This window comes from Nymphaea colorata, chromosome 10 (genome assembly GCF_008831285.2).
Source record: "Nymphaea colorata isolate Beijing-Zhang1983 chromosome 10, ASM883128v2, whole genome shotgun sequence".
Taxonomy (NCBI): Eukaryota; Viridiplantae; Streptophyta; class Magnoliopsida; order Nymphaeales; family Nymphaeaceae; genus Nymphaea; species Nymphaea colorata.
Genome location: NC_045147.1, coordinates 16937157 through 16955961, shown reverse-complemented (window position 1 = coordinate 16955961; position 18805 = coordinate 16937157). Strand labels below are relative to the sequence as shown.

General features: G+C 39.9%; 2 protein-coding genes across 4 annotated transcripts; one reads left to right on the top strand and one right to left on the bottom strand.

Annotated features, from left to right (window-relative positions):
* Positions 1-302: 302 nt before the first annotated feature.
* Positions 303-2920, bottom strand: LOC116263022 (sugar transport protein MST3-like). The gene is made up of 3 exons (XM_031642588.2): positions 2736-2920; positions 1242-2194; positions 303-1054 (listed from the first exon to the last, which is right to left on the bottom strand). The coding sequence occupies exons 1-3, from the start codon at positions 2866-2868 to the stop codon at positions 605-607; spliced, it is 1536 nt and encodes a 511-aa protein (XP_031498448.1). The 5' UTR covers positions 2869-2920; the 3' UTR covers positions 303-604.
* A 2621-nt stretch (positions 2921-5541) lies between these two features.
* LOC116262133 (calmodulin-binding transcription activator 1) lies at positions 5542-17983 on the top strand. 3 transcript variants are annotated; one of them, XM_031641237.2, is made up of 13 exons: positions 5542-5810; positions 7553-7672; positions 9140-9255; positions 9469-9557; positions 9940-9982; positions 12185-12365; positions 12516-12647; positions 12742-13070; positions 13651-13962; positions 14172-14854; positions 14979-15561; positions 16434-16760; positions 17577-17983. In XM_031641237.2, the coding sequence occupies exons 1-13, from the start codon at positions 5771-5773 to the stop codon at positions 17673-17675; spliced, it is 3054 nt and encodes a 1017-aa protein (XP_031497097.1). In that variant the 5' UTR covers positions 5542-5770; the 3' UTR covers positions 17676-17983. The 3 variants fall into 3 exon arrangements, with proteins under 3 accessions (XP_031497097.1, XP_031497096.1, XP_031497098.1); XM_031641236.2 differs by having other exon boundaries at positions 13468-13962; XM_031641238.1 differs by lacking the exons at positions 5542-5810; positions 7553-7672 and having other exon boundaries at positions 9473-9557; positions 13468-13962.
* Positions 17984-18805: the final 822 nt, after the last annotated feature.

Sequence of the window (18805 nt, the reverse complement as noted above, 5' to 3'; positions counted from 1 at the left end):
TTGATTCAAAGTGTTACTTAGTTTTGCATAAACATCTTACATCTAACATCCATATACATTTTAAAAGTTGGTTCTTAACATATACGTCGTAACATATATTTTATTCTATCACGTATTTAAAGATAAATTTTACGATTTGGATGTAAAAATAAAAGTCAGATCTAATCATATTTACATTGAAATTAAAAAAAAATCAAATTTATATATGGTATCGATTATGTTTTCAAATTCATATTTGTATCCATATTTGAACTTGACATATTAACATTCATAAATCGGATAGGGCATTGACAAAAATGAATAAAAGCAAGAAGAGAACAAAATCAATACATTAACAAGGCAGCTCATTACATGGCATATAACATGAGTCAAATTGCCAGAAGGTCACCGATTAAAACTGAAACCTTGTGAGTTTTCCTCGCTCTGTACAACCACAGGACTAACGAAGGTTTAACTCTTAACAAAAGAGAGTGAACTGGCCTGTTTACTTCAGTTGGCTATAATCTTCCCCTTCACTAGCAAAATTGTCGCAAGCAAACAAGGAATGGAGATGAGAGAGCGGGATGGTCTTTAAGCAAGCCGCTAAGCTTTGCCACTAGACGATTCATTTCTTTGCTGTATCGGACGGACCGAGTTGTTCCGGCGTCACGAACCGTTTCCAATACCAGTGCTGAGCCCACACCTTGTTCACATCCTCTAACGGCAAGCCCTTGGTTTCAGGCAAAAACACTGCTATGAAGATGGTCATGATCATAATCCAGACGACATAGAAGACGAAGATCCAGTACTTGAAATTGCAGAGCATGGCGAGAAAGAGTTGAGCCAATATGAAGGTGGTGCCGAAGTTGATTGCCACCGATATGCTCTGGCCGGCGGGCCGGATCTCTAACGGGAAGATCTCGCTAGGAATCACCCAGGACAATGTGCCCCACGACCACCCGAATGATGCCGAGAATGAGCACATGAAAATCAGAACCAGCGTTGCTTGGTTCTTGGTCAGCGCCGACGTACCCGACCTCGCCGTCGACAGACCTAGCACACAGGCGATGGCCGCCTTTACCGGAGCCCGGCCCAAACAAAGGGAATTGTATCAGCATGGTCATCACGCGATGCATAAAACAACAGTTAATTAAACTAAATTGTTTTATTTTAATGTCAATTATGTGAGTCTTCTTTTTGCACTGTAGACAATTAAAGTACTTAGTTAATTAGTGAGGGGTTAGAATGGATGCGGTACTTACATAGGAGAACATCATTTGGAGTCCACCTTCGATGAACAAAATTCTCCTACCATAGCGGTCAACAGCGTAGCTGGAGATGAACACGGCCACAAGGCTAACCAACCCCAGCACCACCGCTCCCAGCAAAGCGGAGCCGTTCTCCAGGCCGACGCTCTGCAATAAAACCGGAGAATAGAAAGCGATGATGTTTACGCCGGAGAGTTGCTGGAAGAAGGGAATCGCGATCGACATCACTAGTTGTGGCCGATACCGGCGCGATAGCATGTTGCGGAACGGCTTCTCCGCGGCCTGGAACTTCTTCCCTTCCTCGGCTAAGGCCTGGATTTCCGCATCTATGTCAACGTCCGGTCCGCGGACGCGCTGCAAGGCGGTGCGAGCGTCCTGAACCCTTCCTCGCTGCATCAGGCTGCTGGCGGTGTCGGGGATGAACAGCGAGCAGGTGACGAGAATTATGGCCGGGACTGCGCCGATGCCGAGCGAGAGCCGCCACCCCGCGATGCGGAGTTGAGCCACGTAGTAGTTGACGACGCTGGCAACTATGACGCCGATGGTTACGCAGAGCTGGAAGCCCATGACGAATGCGCCGCGCCACTGGGACGGTGCCATCTCCGAAATGTACACCGGTGCTGACTGGTTGATGAAGCCAACTCCGAAGCCGAGCAAGAGGCGACCCACTATGAGCATCGCGATATGGATTGCTCCTGCGCTGATGAACGACCCGAGCAAGAAAGCGATGCCTCCGAAGAGCATGCTCGCCCGGCGGCCGAAGGCCCGCGTTACCTTTCCGGCACCGAAGGATGCTGCCAAGCCGGCGATGAAGATGGAGGAGGTGAAAGCTGTGAGAAGCTGGCTGTTGAACATGCAGTATCCATCCCGAGCCTTCGCCATGCTCATTTGCTTCAAGACAAAAGGGAAGAAGCTCTGAAGGAAAGGCTCCATCGTCGTCACTCCGCCTATTATCGCCGCACACAGACCGGTCACCGGCGTCAGCTTACTCTCGGATTTGAAACTGTGTTCGAGTTGTTTGTGCTCTCACTCGTTGACTAAGGCGTGCGCCGTTTGATTCCAGGCCAAAAGAAGTCGCCGGAAAAAGAAAATTTCCACGTTTTCCGTGGGGTCGACCCACTTGGTAAAACAAATGCGAGGAAACTTTTCGATCGGTGAAAACTTTTTCAGAGTTTCTCCAGAAAAGCAGGGATATTAAATGACATTTCATCAACTTGCAACATGGTTGAGTACTTCAGAAGATCCCAACCGAACACCGAGCGAGGGAATGATTTTTTTTTTTTTTTTGTCAGATTGCCAACATAGTGAAGCGAAAAAGATAAAATCTTTTCCACGTAAAAGTGATTTGGCAAAAATTTTTTGTGAAGATTTCGCTAGCAGATTAATCCGGAAGCCCAAATCACTAGAAAGTGAAAGAAAAAAAGAAGAGGCGAAGTACCAAAATGGATATATAAATAGAAAAGTCAAGAATCAGGGTGGTGGGCGTACCGGAGATGCCAATGTCATATCCGAAGATGAGGCCGCCGGTAGCAGCTACGACACATGTCATACAAACTGCAAACGTGATCCTCCCATCGAATTCTCTTCCACGGCCGCTCGGCGCCACTGCTCCGACGGCCATCTCTCTCTCTCTCTCTCTTGAGCAATTAGGTAGAGCACCTGCAGCGACGAGGTGAAAGACGATCTACCGTGCTTCTTCCGCAATGATAGTCTCAGGACGTTATATTTCTTTGCTAAACTTGGGCTTTGACTTCCGACGACCATTGAGAAAGACGCAAGACGGTCCAACGAGAATGGCGCATATAATCAGGTGGCCACAAATCCAGGGTCAGCAGTTCTCGACCTTGAAATTTTGGTTTTTTTTTAACCCCATTGCAGTGACTGGCTCCCTGAATTCAAGGAATCAAGAGTAGTTTCTTGTTTTTTTATATTCTAACAACTTCGCTTAAAAGAAAAATCTAGTCAAAGACCAAAAGAGAGGAGATATGTGTCATTTACCTTTTTTTTTTTTTTTTGAAAATGTACCAATAAATATGGCTACATATTTTTAATATTTCAGTTTACTCTACCGTTAAATATTTTTATTTGTATTCTCTGGTTTTTACTCTTGGCCAAATATAATTCCTATTTTAATTTTAATATTGGGCTTTACTTCCATATGGTACCTGCTTGATGCGCGATTTTTTATTCGTCAATATTAAAATCTTTGGATGCAGCTCATTCGAATAAAATGATTGAATAAACATGTTATTGTGAAGTACGAAAAAACTGAAAGATACTCACAACTCTAAATCCACGATCGCAAAAATAAGAAAAGACAAGACACACATATATATGGCATGAAAACGACCTCCTCTCATATTTTTGTACATTTCACTTCAAAAGTAGTTTGCAGTACAAATATGTTTGTGGCTTCCTAAATAAATTTAATTTCTAATATGGGATGCATATTTATGTGCTCTCCTTACACAGAAGACACTATTTTGGGGACATTTGGTAATAAGAACTTTGTGTTTTTTTATTGGATGTCTTAATGGATAAGTTGTATGAACTATTGCCACGGGCTACTTCAAAATTTTGGCTAGCTTAATGTTGCTTCGTTTAACCCAATAATAACGCCTTCCAAACAAGCTACGAGAATTTAACTGATGCCTTATTCCGTATAAGGGTGTCATGTTTTTAGTAAAGTTCTTACTGCCATATCAAATCGGCGAGTGCAACATTATTGTATCGTATCTAGCCATTCCTAAGCTCATAAACTTAATATATTTTATGCTATTAGTGCCTGCTGGCTGTGCAGCCCAGTTGGCGACACCAGTCAGCAACCCACCCCAAACCATACCGACAACTAGGAATTAACACCAGCTGAATCGAGCTCGAGTTTAGTCAGCTCTAGCTCGACGAAAGCAGCTGGAGCTTGACTTGATTAAGGTTCGATAAACTCGTTTGAATATAATTGATATTCATCATTACGTGTTAAAGTCGAGCTTTGCTCGATTAAGGCTCGAGAAACTCATTTGAATAAAATTTATATTCATTGTTACGTGTTGAGCTTGGGCTCGACTCGATTAAGGCTCGACAAACTTACAAACTCATTTGAATATATCGACTTGATTAAGACTCGACAAACTTGATTAAAGCTCGAGCTCGACTCGGCAGTTACGCGTTGAGCTTGAACTCAACTCAATTATTTGAACGAGTCGACTTGTGAACTTGAGCTCGGTTCATTAAGCAAATGACTTGGTTCGAACTCGCCCATGTTTAACAAGTCAAGCTCAAGCGTTGTTCACGTCTCTAGTTTGAGCAGATCAATTTTACCCTGCTCTAAGATCCCAAACAATTTTGCATCCATACACAGACCACGTGAAGTCGTGGGCATCGTATCAGGTGCATGAACCTGGTGCATGGTTGCAAGTTTGCAACAGGCGAATCTCTCTCTCTCTCTCTCTCTCTATATATATATATATATATATATATATATATATATATTTTCTTGTTATGACCTTAAATGTTGTTTTGCGAGCTTAGTCTTAAATTTTAATACACCCACAACGTACTGATCTTACAGGTTCAGAAGACGCGTAACCTCTTATTGATCTTTTTGTTTTGCATATAAATTGTCATCGTAGGTGTCGGTGTGTTTGTTAGCTGCGAGTCTCTGGTTTATTTGCAGATATTTTTTGGATCTCAGATCCATGAATCTGAGATCCACATTTTATTTAATATCAAAGGATATCTGACTGTCTAATATATTGGTCCAGCCTATCAACCAGTTGTTCATTTACATATCAGCGCGTTTCAAATGCCCTGTATAATTTGGAAGTAATGACAATAAACTGGAACCTGCTGTCTGTTCTGGATCTGAAACCCAAGGGAGGGTGTCAGACTTGATCTGTCTCGGTCAGCTCACTGGTTCAAGGAGTCCGGAACCACTCACCTGTTCCTTTCAGTATTAATTTTTAACGGCCGGTCCAAAGTACGGCATGCAGTCTGCGCCTCTGGGGCACCTGACCGGAACTCTTCGCCCGGACTCGTTCGGACCAAGCGGCCTGCCCACAAACTGTTGACCGATGACTTCTAGCCTTTCCGTTTTGAGAAAAGCCAGGCCGTCCGTTGCCGTGATCGGAGCGCTCGAGTTCTCCGAGCTTTTCAGTCAGCTTTTTTCTCCTTTTGTTCTGGCGCGGGTTGATTCGGACGGTACTTCCTGGTGCCTTCCTCAGGGCAATCTTGCAATGCCAGTGAGCCTGCCAGTCCTTTTCGTCAACATTTCACCGGTCTATAAAAGCGAAGCCGTCACTGAGAGCCGTCTCTGTTAAGATGACTGGGAATTCCCGTTCGAGTCGTCATCTTCTCGCCCATGAAAGGAAGAGTCTGAGATAGCGCCTCTCTCCGATTGTCTTTCCTTTTTTTTTTCTTTTCGCGCTGGGATTTATATCTGGAGAGGAGGAGCGGAGGCTTCGCTCACCGCAGGAGAACTGTGGAATTCTGGTTGGCGGGGTGTCTGAGCGAGGTTGGAAGCGATCATGGCGGAAGGCCGACGTTATGGGATCAGTAGCCGATTAGGTATAAGCTCCTTGTTTGATCTGCTTTTCGCTGGGTTTTTCGAAGCTTTAATATGGTTAACAACTGAATCCGGTTTTGAATTGTTACTCTCTTGGTTGATAACCCCGCGTTTTCGTCTTCTGATTTTTGTTTTTTGTTTTTTTTTTTGCTTTCCATTCTGTGTTGGTTCCCCTTGAGATATATGTATGTATGTAAGTGTGGTTATGCCAGGGTGTTGTTAGCTGGATAGGACTTGTCTGTTCTCCAGTGGAAACTCATACCGTGTGAGTTTCAACTGCTCAAATTGCGACCGGCGTGATTCTTTTTTGTTAGGAATCATACTTTCGGTGTATTGGCTTCTGTATCAATGCTTTCACGTGAAATTCCAGTCTCGCAATGGCTGGTTGTCGAAATTCTTATGAATATTCATTAAGCATCAAGATTTAGGGCTTGAGCTCCATTAAATTAATGAATCGAAGATAACGTTGAGTCTGGTATGTTAGTAAATCAAACTCAAAGTTGCGGACTATCCTTTTTTGTAGTTGATTATTTTGTCCTCCTAGTGAGTAGTGACCACCGCTAAAGCTTGGCGCATGGTTTTCTTTGATGTTGCGTTTCAATTTTTATCTCTTATTTCATCCTGTCATTAACCTGATGAGTGTGAAAAATTGATGAAACTTTGGCAACGTAAAGTTAACGAATTACTCAAATTAGGAGACAAGTTTGTGCACGAGTTTCATATATTAAATTGGACAAGTTGGCAGTAAGCCTTCGAGCAAAAGTTAAGGTTTTGCCTTATTCAAGCTAGCTGCCTTGAGTGAGTTAGCATGTTCTGCTAGGTGTTGTAGCGTGACTCACGTCTTGCACCGGCCCAGCTAAACCTCAACTTGAAGCAAGCCCGCAAGCCCTGTTAACTTCTCGTCCATGATCTCTAGGACATCTCATTCCGTACAACATAAACACGAAAGTGAGTGCTATGACTCCCAATAACTTGGCTGGAACAAATGTTTGGATTAAATGATCAGAGCAAGTAGCTGATAGCCCGCAAATACACAGTCAATTACCCTAGAGTCATCTCTGTCCCTGAGTCTGTCCCTCTCTAGCTTCATCTGCTAAAAACTGGAAAAGTTACTTAAATCGGTTGAGAAATCAAGCCTAGCTTGGGGCATAGATATAAATTGGTTAGAGCTGCATTATAAGTATTGAATAGTTCTAAATCAGTACTACAAATAGACGATGTTGAAAAAATTCCTGACTGTTATTTCCAGTTTTTCCGTTCTCTCTCTGGACTTGCATATTTGGGAGGTGCATCCAACTGATGGTATACCTGTCAAATTATTTTCTATCTAGATGAATGGTTGATCTATAACAATTTATGGGGAGAAGAATCTGGCTTAATTAACAATCCCTCCTGTAAAAGTTTTGTACATTTAATCTAATGTCTTGGTTTTGCGTTACATCATGCAAATGTTGGTATCGGCAAAAGCATTGTCTTGAAACTTGTGATAAATGTGTTTTTTACATTCTCAGTTGCTGTTTAGGAATATGTGTCTATGTGATGCTTAAGATGGTTGGTATTTTCTCCTCCCACTCCCCAACTATCCTTTTCCTTTTCCCTTTTCTGCTTCTTGCTTGGATATGTGTCTTTGCGATGCTTAAGATGGTTGGTATTTACTCCTCCCACTCCCCCACCATCTATCTCTTTTTCCCTCTTTCCATTTATTGTTTGTTACTGATGAAATGCTTGTTGACTTGATGAATAGATATTGAGCAGATACTGTTGGAAGCACAACATCGCTGGCTGCGCCCTGCTGAAGTCTGTGAAATTCTTCGAAACTATCGCAAATTTCAAATCGCTCCTGATCCTCCTAACAAGCCACCTAGTAAATCTCTTCACCCAAATTTTCGTGAATTTCTTGCAATATCATGTGCATGTGGTGCACATGCATGATTTTACTTGCTTGGGTAATTTTTCAGTGAATGTAATACCATATGGATTATAATCTTCTGAAACTAAGGTGTGTGATCTTAATTTATTTCCACAATTCCCATTTGAAGCAGCATGGAGTTTATAATTAGAATATTCCTGCAAATTTGCAAAATGCTAACTATTACAATTCTCATTATTAACACAAAGAGAGAGAGAGAGAGAGAGAGAGAGAGACAGGGAATAAATGCACAAAGCCACAAACAATAACTGGATATCCTATGGATTGAGTTTCTTTCACATTTCATGTACCACTCATTATAGGAAGTTAAGAACAGGGGACCTAATCTAGATAGAATCATTACTGATAATAGCCTATTCTTGGATACTTTTAAATTCCCTGACAGGGGTCCTTCTAATTTATTTTAATAGTACTTCTAGAAATCCAGGGCCAGCTGGTTTATCATTTAAATCAAGTTAGACAGCTGGTCAGCTGGATCTTTGAAAATCATAGACAACTACTTGCTGATGGTAGGATGCCAATGGTTTTGTTTCACCTATTCTTGTCTACATTACAAACTTCTGATGATAGAGGTCTCAGACTTCTGGAACTCATTTATTCTCTTTTCATATATCCTCAATATTACAGCTCTACAGATATTTTTTGTCTTCATTTGCATTTCCTTTTCTCTTGCATTTCATTTGCCAGATGGAATTGAAAAACAAAGAACCTAATCTTAAGAGTTATGTTACCATTTCATTGATACCTGGAGCGAGAAACTGGCAAAGAGGGCCAGATTCCAGACACATGAATACACTTCATTAAGTGCGCCTAACTCATAAGGATCCTAGTGGGTGTCTGGTTCATCCTCAAGTTGTTGAGGTCACACCAGTAAATACACACTAATGCAACTCAAATGACCATGGTTCTTTATCTCTTGCTGCATTAATTTCAGTAAAATTCAAATTATGTAGGCTTGTCATTTTTTTTCATACGTTGGCACATTATTTTGCATCTTTCAAGCATGTCTTCCTGGTGATCACATACATTCTGGCGACACCATCTAAAGCCCAAGAAACTGCAAGTCTGCCTGATTATTTATTTGTCATATCATATGGACCTTTTGTAGCATGTGTGACCTGAAAATGCCTATTTATCTTCTAGAACCTTTCTAGAGTGGGAAGATTTCGCAAAAACCACCTTCTGCTTTGTAACGTGACTGTCTTTAGGTCAGAATGTCTGGGTGCTTAACCTAATACTGAAGTATCATAAACTGAATTTATAGTGTGTCAAAGTGGCTGTTGTTTGCATACGAACATGGGATTTACATGCATAAATTTTTTGCATATTTTTTCAAAAGTACAACCATGTCATCTTTTTTGCAAGTTCTTTCTTTTAAAGCTAACATACTTTTTTTGTCAGGTGGGTCTCTTTTCCTTTTTGACCGAAAGGTGTTAAGATACTTTAGAAAGGATGGTCATAATTGGCGGAAGAAAAAAGATGGGAAAACTGTCAGGGAAGCACATGAGAGGCTGAAGGTAAGTATGAAAAATTACTTATTCTCCCCACCATTGTCTTTTTTTTTTCATGCTTAATCTACAACCGTATTCTCCTAACAAAAGGAAAGGTCATTTCCTTGCCTATTTCATCTTAAGTTATGAACTTGTGATATTGGTAGTTATTCAGTGGGGCCTTGGGTGTTGCAACCTTGTGTAATAGTTTGTTTGTTTTTTTTTTTTTTTGTGTGTTAGGCAGGCAGTGTTGATGTCCTGCATTGCTACTATGCTCATGGCGAAGAAAATGAGAACTTTCAGAGAAGAAGTTATTGGATGCTTGAAGAGTGAGTCTTAAATCATGATTTTTTTTCATCTGCGAGCTCCAAATTTGCTAGAGCTGGTCGTTGCTCCTCTATATCTTATATGTACTATGGTACCTTTTACGAGCTTCCTGTTTTTCATGGTACAACAAATTGATGGTTCCTGAAAATATCTGACTTGAACATGCATGGATGCATTCCTGCAGATCAGAAAACATGAATATTTTTAAGTGATGGAAATCAGCTTGGCTTGCTCATGTTGCTATATTATAGGGAAATCATGCTTTAATTTTTTGTAAAAACATGTTAACCAGTTCAACCATATTAATCTTATGTTTACACGAGTTCTCTATTTACCTTTGATTGGTCATGCATCGTCAACTGATACATTTGCCAAAAACTGCAGGGAGTTCGAGCACATTGTGTTAGTTCACTACCGTGAAGTGAAGGTTGATCAAATCTCCATCCTGTAGTGCTGTAATGTTACTTTTTATTTGTTTCTCCACATGAGAAGTACTCTCATGTTTTGAGCCTGCCATCTATAGTTGAAAATTCATTTTTTTATAATTTCCTATTTCTTTTTCGTTTTTAATCTTTCTGTACATTTTTTTCCTCGGAAGCTCTAATGTTTTGCAAGGTCTGATATTTTAATCAATTATAACTGAAATATAATTTAGCTGCCAAAAGAAAACTGTTATGTGAACCGTGGAATTCCTAGCGGGGAAGGGTCTGCTTTCTAAACAAGTAGGAAGTCCTAGAATAACTTGCAAGAGAGGCTTGGAGTTTTCCTAATCTTATTAATCTCATCATATTAGTTTAGATATGCTAAAACGAAGAATTTACATGGGCAACCTAGTGCATGTGGCACATGAAGTCTGCAGTCCAGGATTTATTATTGATGAATGTAGGCTAAACTCATAAAGGATCTTTCTAGTACCATCCACTCTTAATATCTGTTTTGATGCATTCATGCGACAGATTCACATACAGTTGTGTGATGGCTTGATCTTTGTGGCAAGAGAAACCTGCAATCTAAGATATGCATTGGTGAATTAATTCTCAAGAGTTCTTATCTTCGACCAAGTGTACCATTATCAACTGATCTTCACCAATACAGCTTTCTTATTCCTAATTCGTGGTATTAATAACCAAAGATTTAAATTTGGTGTCATATCGACATGAAAAAAAATGAGACATGGAGAGCGCGCATAGTCTGAAACCTTGAGAATGTTATGTCAGGCCTATTTTCATTTTTGTGCATTGGCTTTTTGGCCTTGGTGCATGTTTCTTCTCTAAAGCTTGTCTTGTATCATGTTTTTATTAGCATGTAAGTTGTGTCATATCTGTCTTCATGATATGCCTATTTAAGGCCTTTGACATGACTGCTAAGTTATGTTTGGCTTCTGTTGTCTTTGCTTCTGTTATGCCGTGGACTGTTGGCTCGTGGTGTTTGCTTGCATTGATGGTAAAAAGCCATATTGCTCCCTTTTGATATCTTTGAATACCATTGTTTCTTGCTTTTATTTATTAGCTTCTCTTCCTTCCTTGTGTGGTGGGTCTTGCTATCCTCTCATCTTCTTTCTTATCCTTTTCTTTTGCCTGCATCTGGGCTGTCAATTTTCTTTCTTATCATCATTATCATGAACATCTTGTTCAATATAATCATCTTGGTTATATTGTTTATTTAAAATCAGCTTCCTTTTCATCTTTGTCATCCCTCACAGCTTTCTTTTCCATCGTATTTTTTTGATGCTCTAGCCTCTACATCAACAACCAGACATGTTTAACGAATCCATGAACTGTGGCATCATTGTGGTGCTAGTCATCTATTTCCCCTACACCTCAGTATTTCTTTGGATTGATGCTTGTCTTTTCTTACTTTTGTCATATTTTTGCTATCTTGATTGTATTACACAGACACTAGATCATTCATATTGCAATTGGTTCTGCATATCTACTTTATAAAGAGGAAAAAGTTGCAAAATTAATTGCTTAATGTGCTAACATTAAATAAAAATGACATATTTAAAAGGTTGTGTCAGAGAATTAACAATTCGAGAGCCTTGTCCTCACCATTGGATGAACAACAAGTGAAGCCGATGACTCTAAGGACAAATCTCTGTAACTCAACAACCCATGCCTATAGAAATCCAGCACCTTGTGTGTGGATGCAAAAGACAAAATATTAAAAACCAAATCAATCAATTAATTGTTTGGTTAAAGAATCTATATGTAAAATCATGAAACTATGACATATTTTAGAACACCTGTCGCTAAAATAAATGGGATGATAGTTGCAGTTTCTGTCTTCAACATGGAGGCATCCTTGCACTGAATGGGGATAAAATGATGGATGCAAATTGAGCTCCTTACATAGTGTACCTGACTTGTGGAACTCCCTGATAGATTTGACAAGATTGACAATAAAAACTGCCCAAAACCACTTGAAAGAACCAGACTGAAGGATGCCAGATTAAAAATATAAACAAGCAGTGGGTGGGTTGTTATCTTTTTAACTTTCTGATCTCTATTGCTGTGTGGTTTCTGGAAGTTAAATTTCCTATTTTATTTGTAGATATATAAATTCTCTCACATTAATATTTCAAGCTTGGCGATATGCATATCCTGATATTATGCGGCCATTTTTGTAGAGCAACAAAACAAGCTTGAGCCGTGTGAATGGTGTGGAAAGGAACTCTCTAAGTGTTGAGATGGCTAGTCCTGCTTGTTCATCAACACTGCTTCCAGACCAGAGTTCACTGCAATGTCAGTCAACAAGTACATCATGCCAGAGCACCGGTCAGGCATTGGAGTATGAAGATGCTGAATCCAGTAAGTATGCGGTTGTCTTTTTGAATTAATGATTAGATAGTATTGCCATAAAGAGGTGGATGCAAATTATTTTAGAAGCATCATGGATTTCATCATGGAATTCTTTTTCCAAAAACATATATCTGTACTCATGGTTGATTTAACTAACAGGTGATCCTCAAGTAACTTCGAGATACAATTCTCATTTTGAATTACAAAACTCGGAAGATAAAAGCTTTCTGGCTCAGGAGATGCCTAGCACTTTGCATGATTATTTAAATGTGCAAACTTCACATGGTAGAGGTAATTGATTTCTATATATGTAAATTAAGTACATGAAGGGAGGAGGTATCTTGCAATATCAATCACAGGCATCCTAACTTTAAATTTCTGCCAGGTAATGATGGGAAGCAGCTTAATATTATACAAAGCTCCTTCTCTCTTGCTGAGCAAAGTTTGTCTAGCAACAACCAAAATCCTGGTTCTGGAATAGGTTTTGATGATTCCAAGAAGCATATTGATTTGACTTCTTGGGAAAACGTTTTGAAACAGTGTACGGTGGATTTCCAGAATGTACCTCATCAAGCTCGACCCCTTTCTGGCCATTCTTTTGGTGTTGGTGAAACACCAAACAGATATGTTCAGCCCAACTTTGAACAACTCTTCACAGATGAGCTGAGAAAGCAAGTTGATGGAAACAAACTGGACGATGGATCTGCATGGCAGGTGCAATTTTTTTTTGTTAAGTTAAGAAGGCTTATCTTTTATATGCTGTTTTATGCACATTGCATTCTATTTTTGAATAAGAATTGACTCTGGGAAACTTTCAGATTAAAAGAGAATGACATGAGAGAGAGAGAGAGAGGCCACAAGTTCTTTGGTATTAATTCCAAAAAGATTTCTTTGTCCAAAAGAGTTTATGTAATGTAGCCTAAAATTTCAGGTGATTTTTTGCTATAGCTGTTGAATATGTAGGCAGTCACATAAAGGAAGCTTTCTTTATCTGTTGGGTGGTTCATCAATCATCCAGAAATTATTCTTAAGCCCTTGCTCATGATGAAATCTGTATCGTGAGTAAATTTGCAGAAGTGACACTTTGTTTTACTTTTAACCATTGCAACAGTTGACTTCTGGAGAAGATCAATTAGCTTCATCGACATGGTCTGTCAGCCCACAACTGCATGAAGATATTCATGAATTGAATTTGTCCAATAACAAGAAACCATCTACTAAAGAACCAAATGAACAGCATCAGCTTAAAATGCAGATGACAGAAAATTACATGCTCTCAGAAGTTGGTTTTCAGGAACACAAAGATTTGGTGGATGCTGCAAATATGGAGGCAAATTCAATTTCAAGTACAAAGGTGGTAGACTATCCTGCAGAGGGAGATGGACTAAAAAAGTTAGATAGCTTCTGTAGATGGATGAGCAAAGAATTTGGAGATGTAGATGAATCACTTGTACCATCCGATTCAGGCATATACTGGAATGTGGAAGAGGAAAGCCGGGATGTGAGTGCAGACTCAGAATTGCTGAGCCCATCACTTTCACAGGAGCAGCTTTTTAGCATTCTGGATTTCTCCCCAAATTGGGTATACTCAGGCATGGAAGCAAAGGCATGTCATCTTCCTCTCTTGCTTTTTTTTTTCCCCTTCTTCCCCCGTCTTTCTTCCCCTAATCTGTAGCCTTCTTTATTGCCAATTTTTATATAACATAGGATGGGTAAAGAAGGATATTAATGCTTTGAGATTTCTAATTTGCTTCCTCTTGCATCATTTTACCAATTGAAGCGTTTATGGTAATGGGAGTGCAAAACTTTTGTCAGGTTTTGATTTCTGGGACATTCTTGCATGACCAAGATTCATATAAGTGGTCCTGTATGTTTGGTGAAATTGAGGTTCCTGCAGAAGTCATAGCCCCAGGTGTTCTTCGCTGTCATGCTCCAATACATAAAGTTGGAAGAGTGCCATTTTACATCACATGCTCAAACAGGTTGTCCTGCAGTGAAGTGCGTGAATTTGAATTTCGGGCAAACAATATTTCTGTGGACATTGCTCCAGGATTATTGGATGGTGAAAATGTGATGCTCCTCCGGATGAGGCTTGCAAGATTCTTGTCATCAGGTTTAGACACACAGTTGAATAATCCTGGTATTCATAGTGGGAAATTGAACATCTGTACCAAAATCAACTCCTTGCTAAAGGATAATGGGGATGAATGGCTTCAATTAAAGAACTTGGCTGGTGATGTGGGTTCCCCTGGACGTGTGAAGGATCAGTTGGTTCAACAATTAATGAAAGAGAAATTACATAATTGGCTTCTGGTAAAAGCACTTGAAGATGGTAAAGGTCCAAATGTACTGGACAAGGAAGGGCAAGGTGTCCTACATTTAGCATCTGCCCTTGGTTATGACTGGGCAATAGCGCCAATGATTGCCGCAGGTGTCAACGTCAATTTCCGTGATATTCGTGGTTGGACTGCGCTTCACTGGGCAGCATTTTGTGGCAGGTAAAATTTTTGACATCCTCTTTCCCGTACTGCACATGTCAGTTCAAGTTTTGGTTTTGTTTGAAATTCTATTTTAGCTGTTGAAGCTATGAGTAACCTTGGTTGAACATGTTTCCTTTTTCAGAGAACGCACTGTTGTTGCATTGGTCACAATGGGTGGTGCTCCTGGAGCATTGACTGATCCAACACCTCAATTCCCTTCTGGTAGAACTCCTGCAGATTTAGCTTCCGGAAATGGGCACAAAGGAATTGCTGGTTATCTTGCAGAATCTGCATTGACATCACATCTTTCCACCCTCACTTTAAAGGAAACCCTTCAAGATGGACATGGATCTGCAGGTTCTGGCAAAAGGGATACAATTACCTTTTTTGATAGTGGTATGACCCATCTTAATGAAGGTGGTCTGGAAGATGAGTCTTCTCTGAAAGATTCATTAACTGCTGTTCGCAATGCTGCCCAAGCTGCAGCACGGATTCATCAAGTATTCAGAGTGCAATCCTTCCACCGTAAAAAACTAATCGAGTATGGTGATGATAAATGTGGAATCTCAGATGAGCAGGCTCTTTCGCTCATTTCTTTTAAGGGTCAGAGAACAGGACAAGATGAGCCTGTACATTTTGCTGCCATAAGGATACAGAAAAAATTCCGTGGTTGGAAGGGGAGAAAGGAGTTTTTGATAATTCGTCAGCGCATTGTTAAAATCCAGGTAGATCTCAGTTTTACTGATTTCTGGATGCACTCTAGAGAAAACTTATCTTCATGTATCCATTTTCCTTTTGAGGTTTAGATTCTGTTAGTTTCCCTCTAACTTAGCTTTCAAGTGCTAATCCATGAGTGTAAAAGTTGGAGTTTTACTGAAAGCAGCTTGATGGACATATTTACTGAGCCCCTTGGCTACATCAGTCTATTGTTGGAGACAGTATAGAAAAGTGGAGGAAGGAGGCAGATAAGATGTCAAGTTGTATGGTCAAAAGAGAAGTGAAGGACAAGGTATTAGAATTATGGCCTTAAGAAAAATTAGGTTTTCAAGGACATGCACAAAAGTGTAGGATTCTAACTATGACACGAGCAACACATGATATTAGCCCACAAAAGTCTGCAGGAAGTCTATGTGTCATGGGTGATAGGTTACCATACCTGATCAGGTGTGCTTATGTTAATGATTTATTTATCATAATTTATTTTTTAATTCAAATGCATATATTTCTTCTATATTTGTAACCATCCTTCCAACCCTAGATTTATGGATCTTAGGAAGGGAAAGGGACAAAGATGTAGACAACCATACGCTTGATGCAGATGCAAATTTTGGTACATACCATACCATACGAAGCTCGGGTTGGTTAGATCCAATAAGTATCAGAGTACACTTATAAGTTTTGCAACATTGATGCTGTCATGACCATGGAATATAATATAGCATAAGTCCATCCATGACATTGGAGTGCCAATACAATTTTCATCATGGTTATGCTGTTTGGTTCATTAGACTAATTTTGTACACATTTTTCCTTTAAATGGAATGCTTCCTGTTTTTAGCTCATGCCTGCTATAAAAGCCCTAACTGTGAAGTTATAGGCCCATGTTAGGGGTCACCAGGTAAGGAAACATTTGAGGAAGATTGTGTGGTCAGTGGGTATTGTTGAAAAAGCAATTCTACGGTGGAGGCGGAAGGGAATTGGTTTGCGTGGCTTCCGTTCAGAAGGTTGCATAGATGGTCCTCCAATGCAGAGCCACCTATCTAAAAAGGATGATGATGGTGACTTCTTGAGAGAAGCCAGAAGGCAAACAGAAGCAAGGATGGAGAAGGCCCTTGCACGTGTGAAGTCCATGGTTCAGTACCCTGAAGCCAGGGATCAATATCGAAGATTGCTCACTGCTGTGACTGAGTTTGAAGAGAGCAAGGTAATCATATTTGCTGAATTTTTGTTCATAAATAATATTTATAAATCACCAATATCAAGCATGAAACTCTCAAAACGGAAATTTTCTCTGGATGTTTCCTAGTTTCTGGAATCTGTATAATTGCAAGGAGAATGCCTCCTACAAATTTGGAAAAATAACATGTAAGGAAATATTTAAAACTAAAAGTCACTGATAATTATATCAACAAATCTCAAAAGAAAAAATAAAATGTTACGTTATTTTTCCAAGATATTGTTGTGACTTTTGGTCTTTTATCAATTACAATAAAGCCCTGGCAACTTGTGCACATTAGCACCAGTGCACATAATATTGTCAAAATATAAATGGGATCATACGTTCACTAGTTCAAGGCTAGTTATTACCGTTCCCATTGTATGGAATCCTGGACAATGCAATTTGAGTAAATAATGTGCACCTGACTTATTGCCTTTGTTTTCTCAATGATTGTATCCATCTGATTTGGTTCAACGTATATGGGGCTGTCAACCATTAGGAAAGTACGCACTTTTGCTTTGATCTTCCAAGTAGATTGAGGCATCAAAACCTACCAGCAAGTTTCGTGCCTCGGGTAATAAAACATAGATTTCCATGTCGGAACTTTAACTCAACTCTTCTACAAAAGGCTGCAGTGCCCTTTGGGGTTGACTTCCACTTGTTTCATTCATGGACAGACCATTTATATCATAGTAGTATGGTCTGTCCATATTAAGTGATCATTCTTGTGATGCATGTTAATTTTAGATAACTTTTTGTTTCTAAATCGTTGTTGAAATCTTTGAAATGTGTGCCGTACAGGTTGAAATTGAAAGATTGATAAATGGTGCGGAGTCCATTGAAATTGATGACCTGGTCATTGTTGAAACACCGGAGGACGATGACATTTCCATGCTTTGAACAGGCTAATGCCTGGGTCCTGCATTATACTGTAAATTATTAGTCTTGTAATATTGCACAGTTTGTAGTGTTCATCAGGAACCTCATTGCTTCCTTTTTGGCAAATAATCGTGTCATGATATGGGCGAATGTATAGGTGCGTCTTTTGTTTTTGACAAGTGTGAGTTGTATGCCTATGGTAAACAATTACTAGGATGTCTACGGGAGGAACCCTAAGCGTATTTAGCAGTATCCTGGGCCTCTCTATGCATACGCCCTATAGATGTAAAAATACGTAAGGCAATCTTAAAATTTGCTTTGTTCAGAAACTTGAGGTCCCTTCTCCCTAGTAAGTTTGTAATCTCCTGTACAGGGCATCACTTTCTCTCCTCTGCATGAATGGAAGGTGGGTTTTGTTTTTATGACTGTTTAGATCGGTAAAAATGGGATCTTCATCTCGCTGATCTGTTCTTTTGCTGCCTTGCACATCCTTGTGGTGTAAAGGCCAATGTCCGAGTCCCCATCAATCTAATGCCGGTGCCCTTCTCTTGACACCCGATAAAATTGGGACTTCAGAGGAGAGAGGTAAAGATGGAGGGGGTAGAGCTGTATCTTCCTTCTAGCTCGAAAGGCGTGTCACTGATGGAAAGTCCTGAGTTATATTGAGTTATACCAACTTTGCCGTATAATCGGAATCAATGCATGATGCAGTATAACACGACATCCTTCTCAAAATTGTAAATTCCCATGTTTCATTTCCGCACTTGAGATGCTACTTAAGAAAGGCACATGCTGAGATCTCAGGTGTTGAAAAGAAATCCATTTCCAACTGCACATATTCACTGCGAACCAAAAGTCAAAGTCGTTTTTTATAGTCATGCACATGACCTTGCTTTTCCTTTTTTCTCCCAAACCTTAAAGTACTAAATCTGCTTCCATATCATTTCTGCCCATTGGAGTTGGGATATCACAAAAATTGCAAAACTTAGCACCATGAACGAACTCATATATTGACCAAACAAGATTAGCGGCCCTACCATTTGCAGTGTTCATAAAACCACTTATATTCTCCAGTACAACTGTAAGCAGCAACGGTCCTGGTCGGCCGGTCAGCATTGAAATTTCCCGTCATTGTCAAGTTACACGTGATA

Bases quoted from the DNA above. Each gene is read 5' to 3' on its own strand.
- LOC116263022 (XM_031642588.2), bottom strand. From the start codon at position 2,868: ATGGCCGTCGGAGCAGTGGCGCCGAGCGGCCGTGGAAGAGAATTCGAT. The intron at 2,195-2,735 runs GTACGCCCACCA...CGGCGATAATAG, and splicing joins ATATGACATTGGCATCTCCG to GCGGAGTGACGACGATGGAG. The intron at 1,055-1,241 runs GTAAGTACCGCA...GCTCCGGTAAAG, and splicing joins TCCAAATGATGTTCTCCTAT to GCGGCCATCGCCTGTGTGCT.
- LOC116262133 (XM_031641236.2), top strand. From the start codon at position 5,771: ATGGCGGAAGGCCGACGTTATGGGATCAGTAGCCGATTAG. The intron at 13,963-14,171 runs GCATGTCATCTT...AACTTTTGTCAG, and splicing joins ACTCAGGCATGGAAGCAAAG to GTTTTGATTTCTGGGACATT. The intron at 14,855-14,978 runs GTAAAATTTTTG...TTCCTTTTTCAG, and splicing joins TGGGCAGCATTTTGTGGCAG to AGAACGCACTGTTGTTGCAT.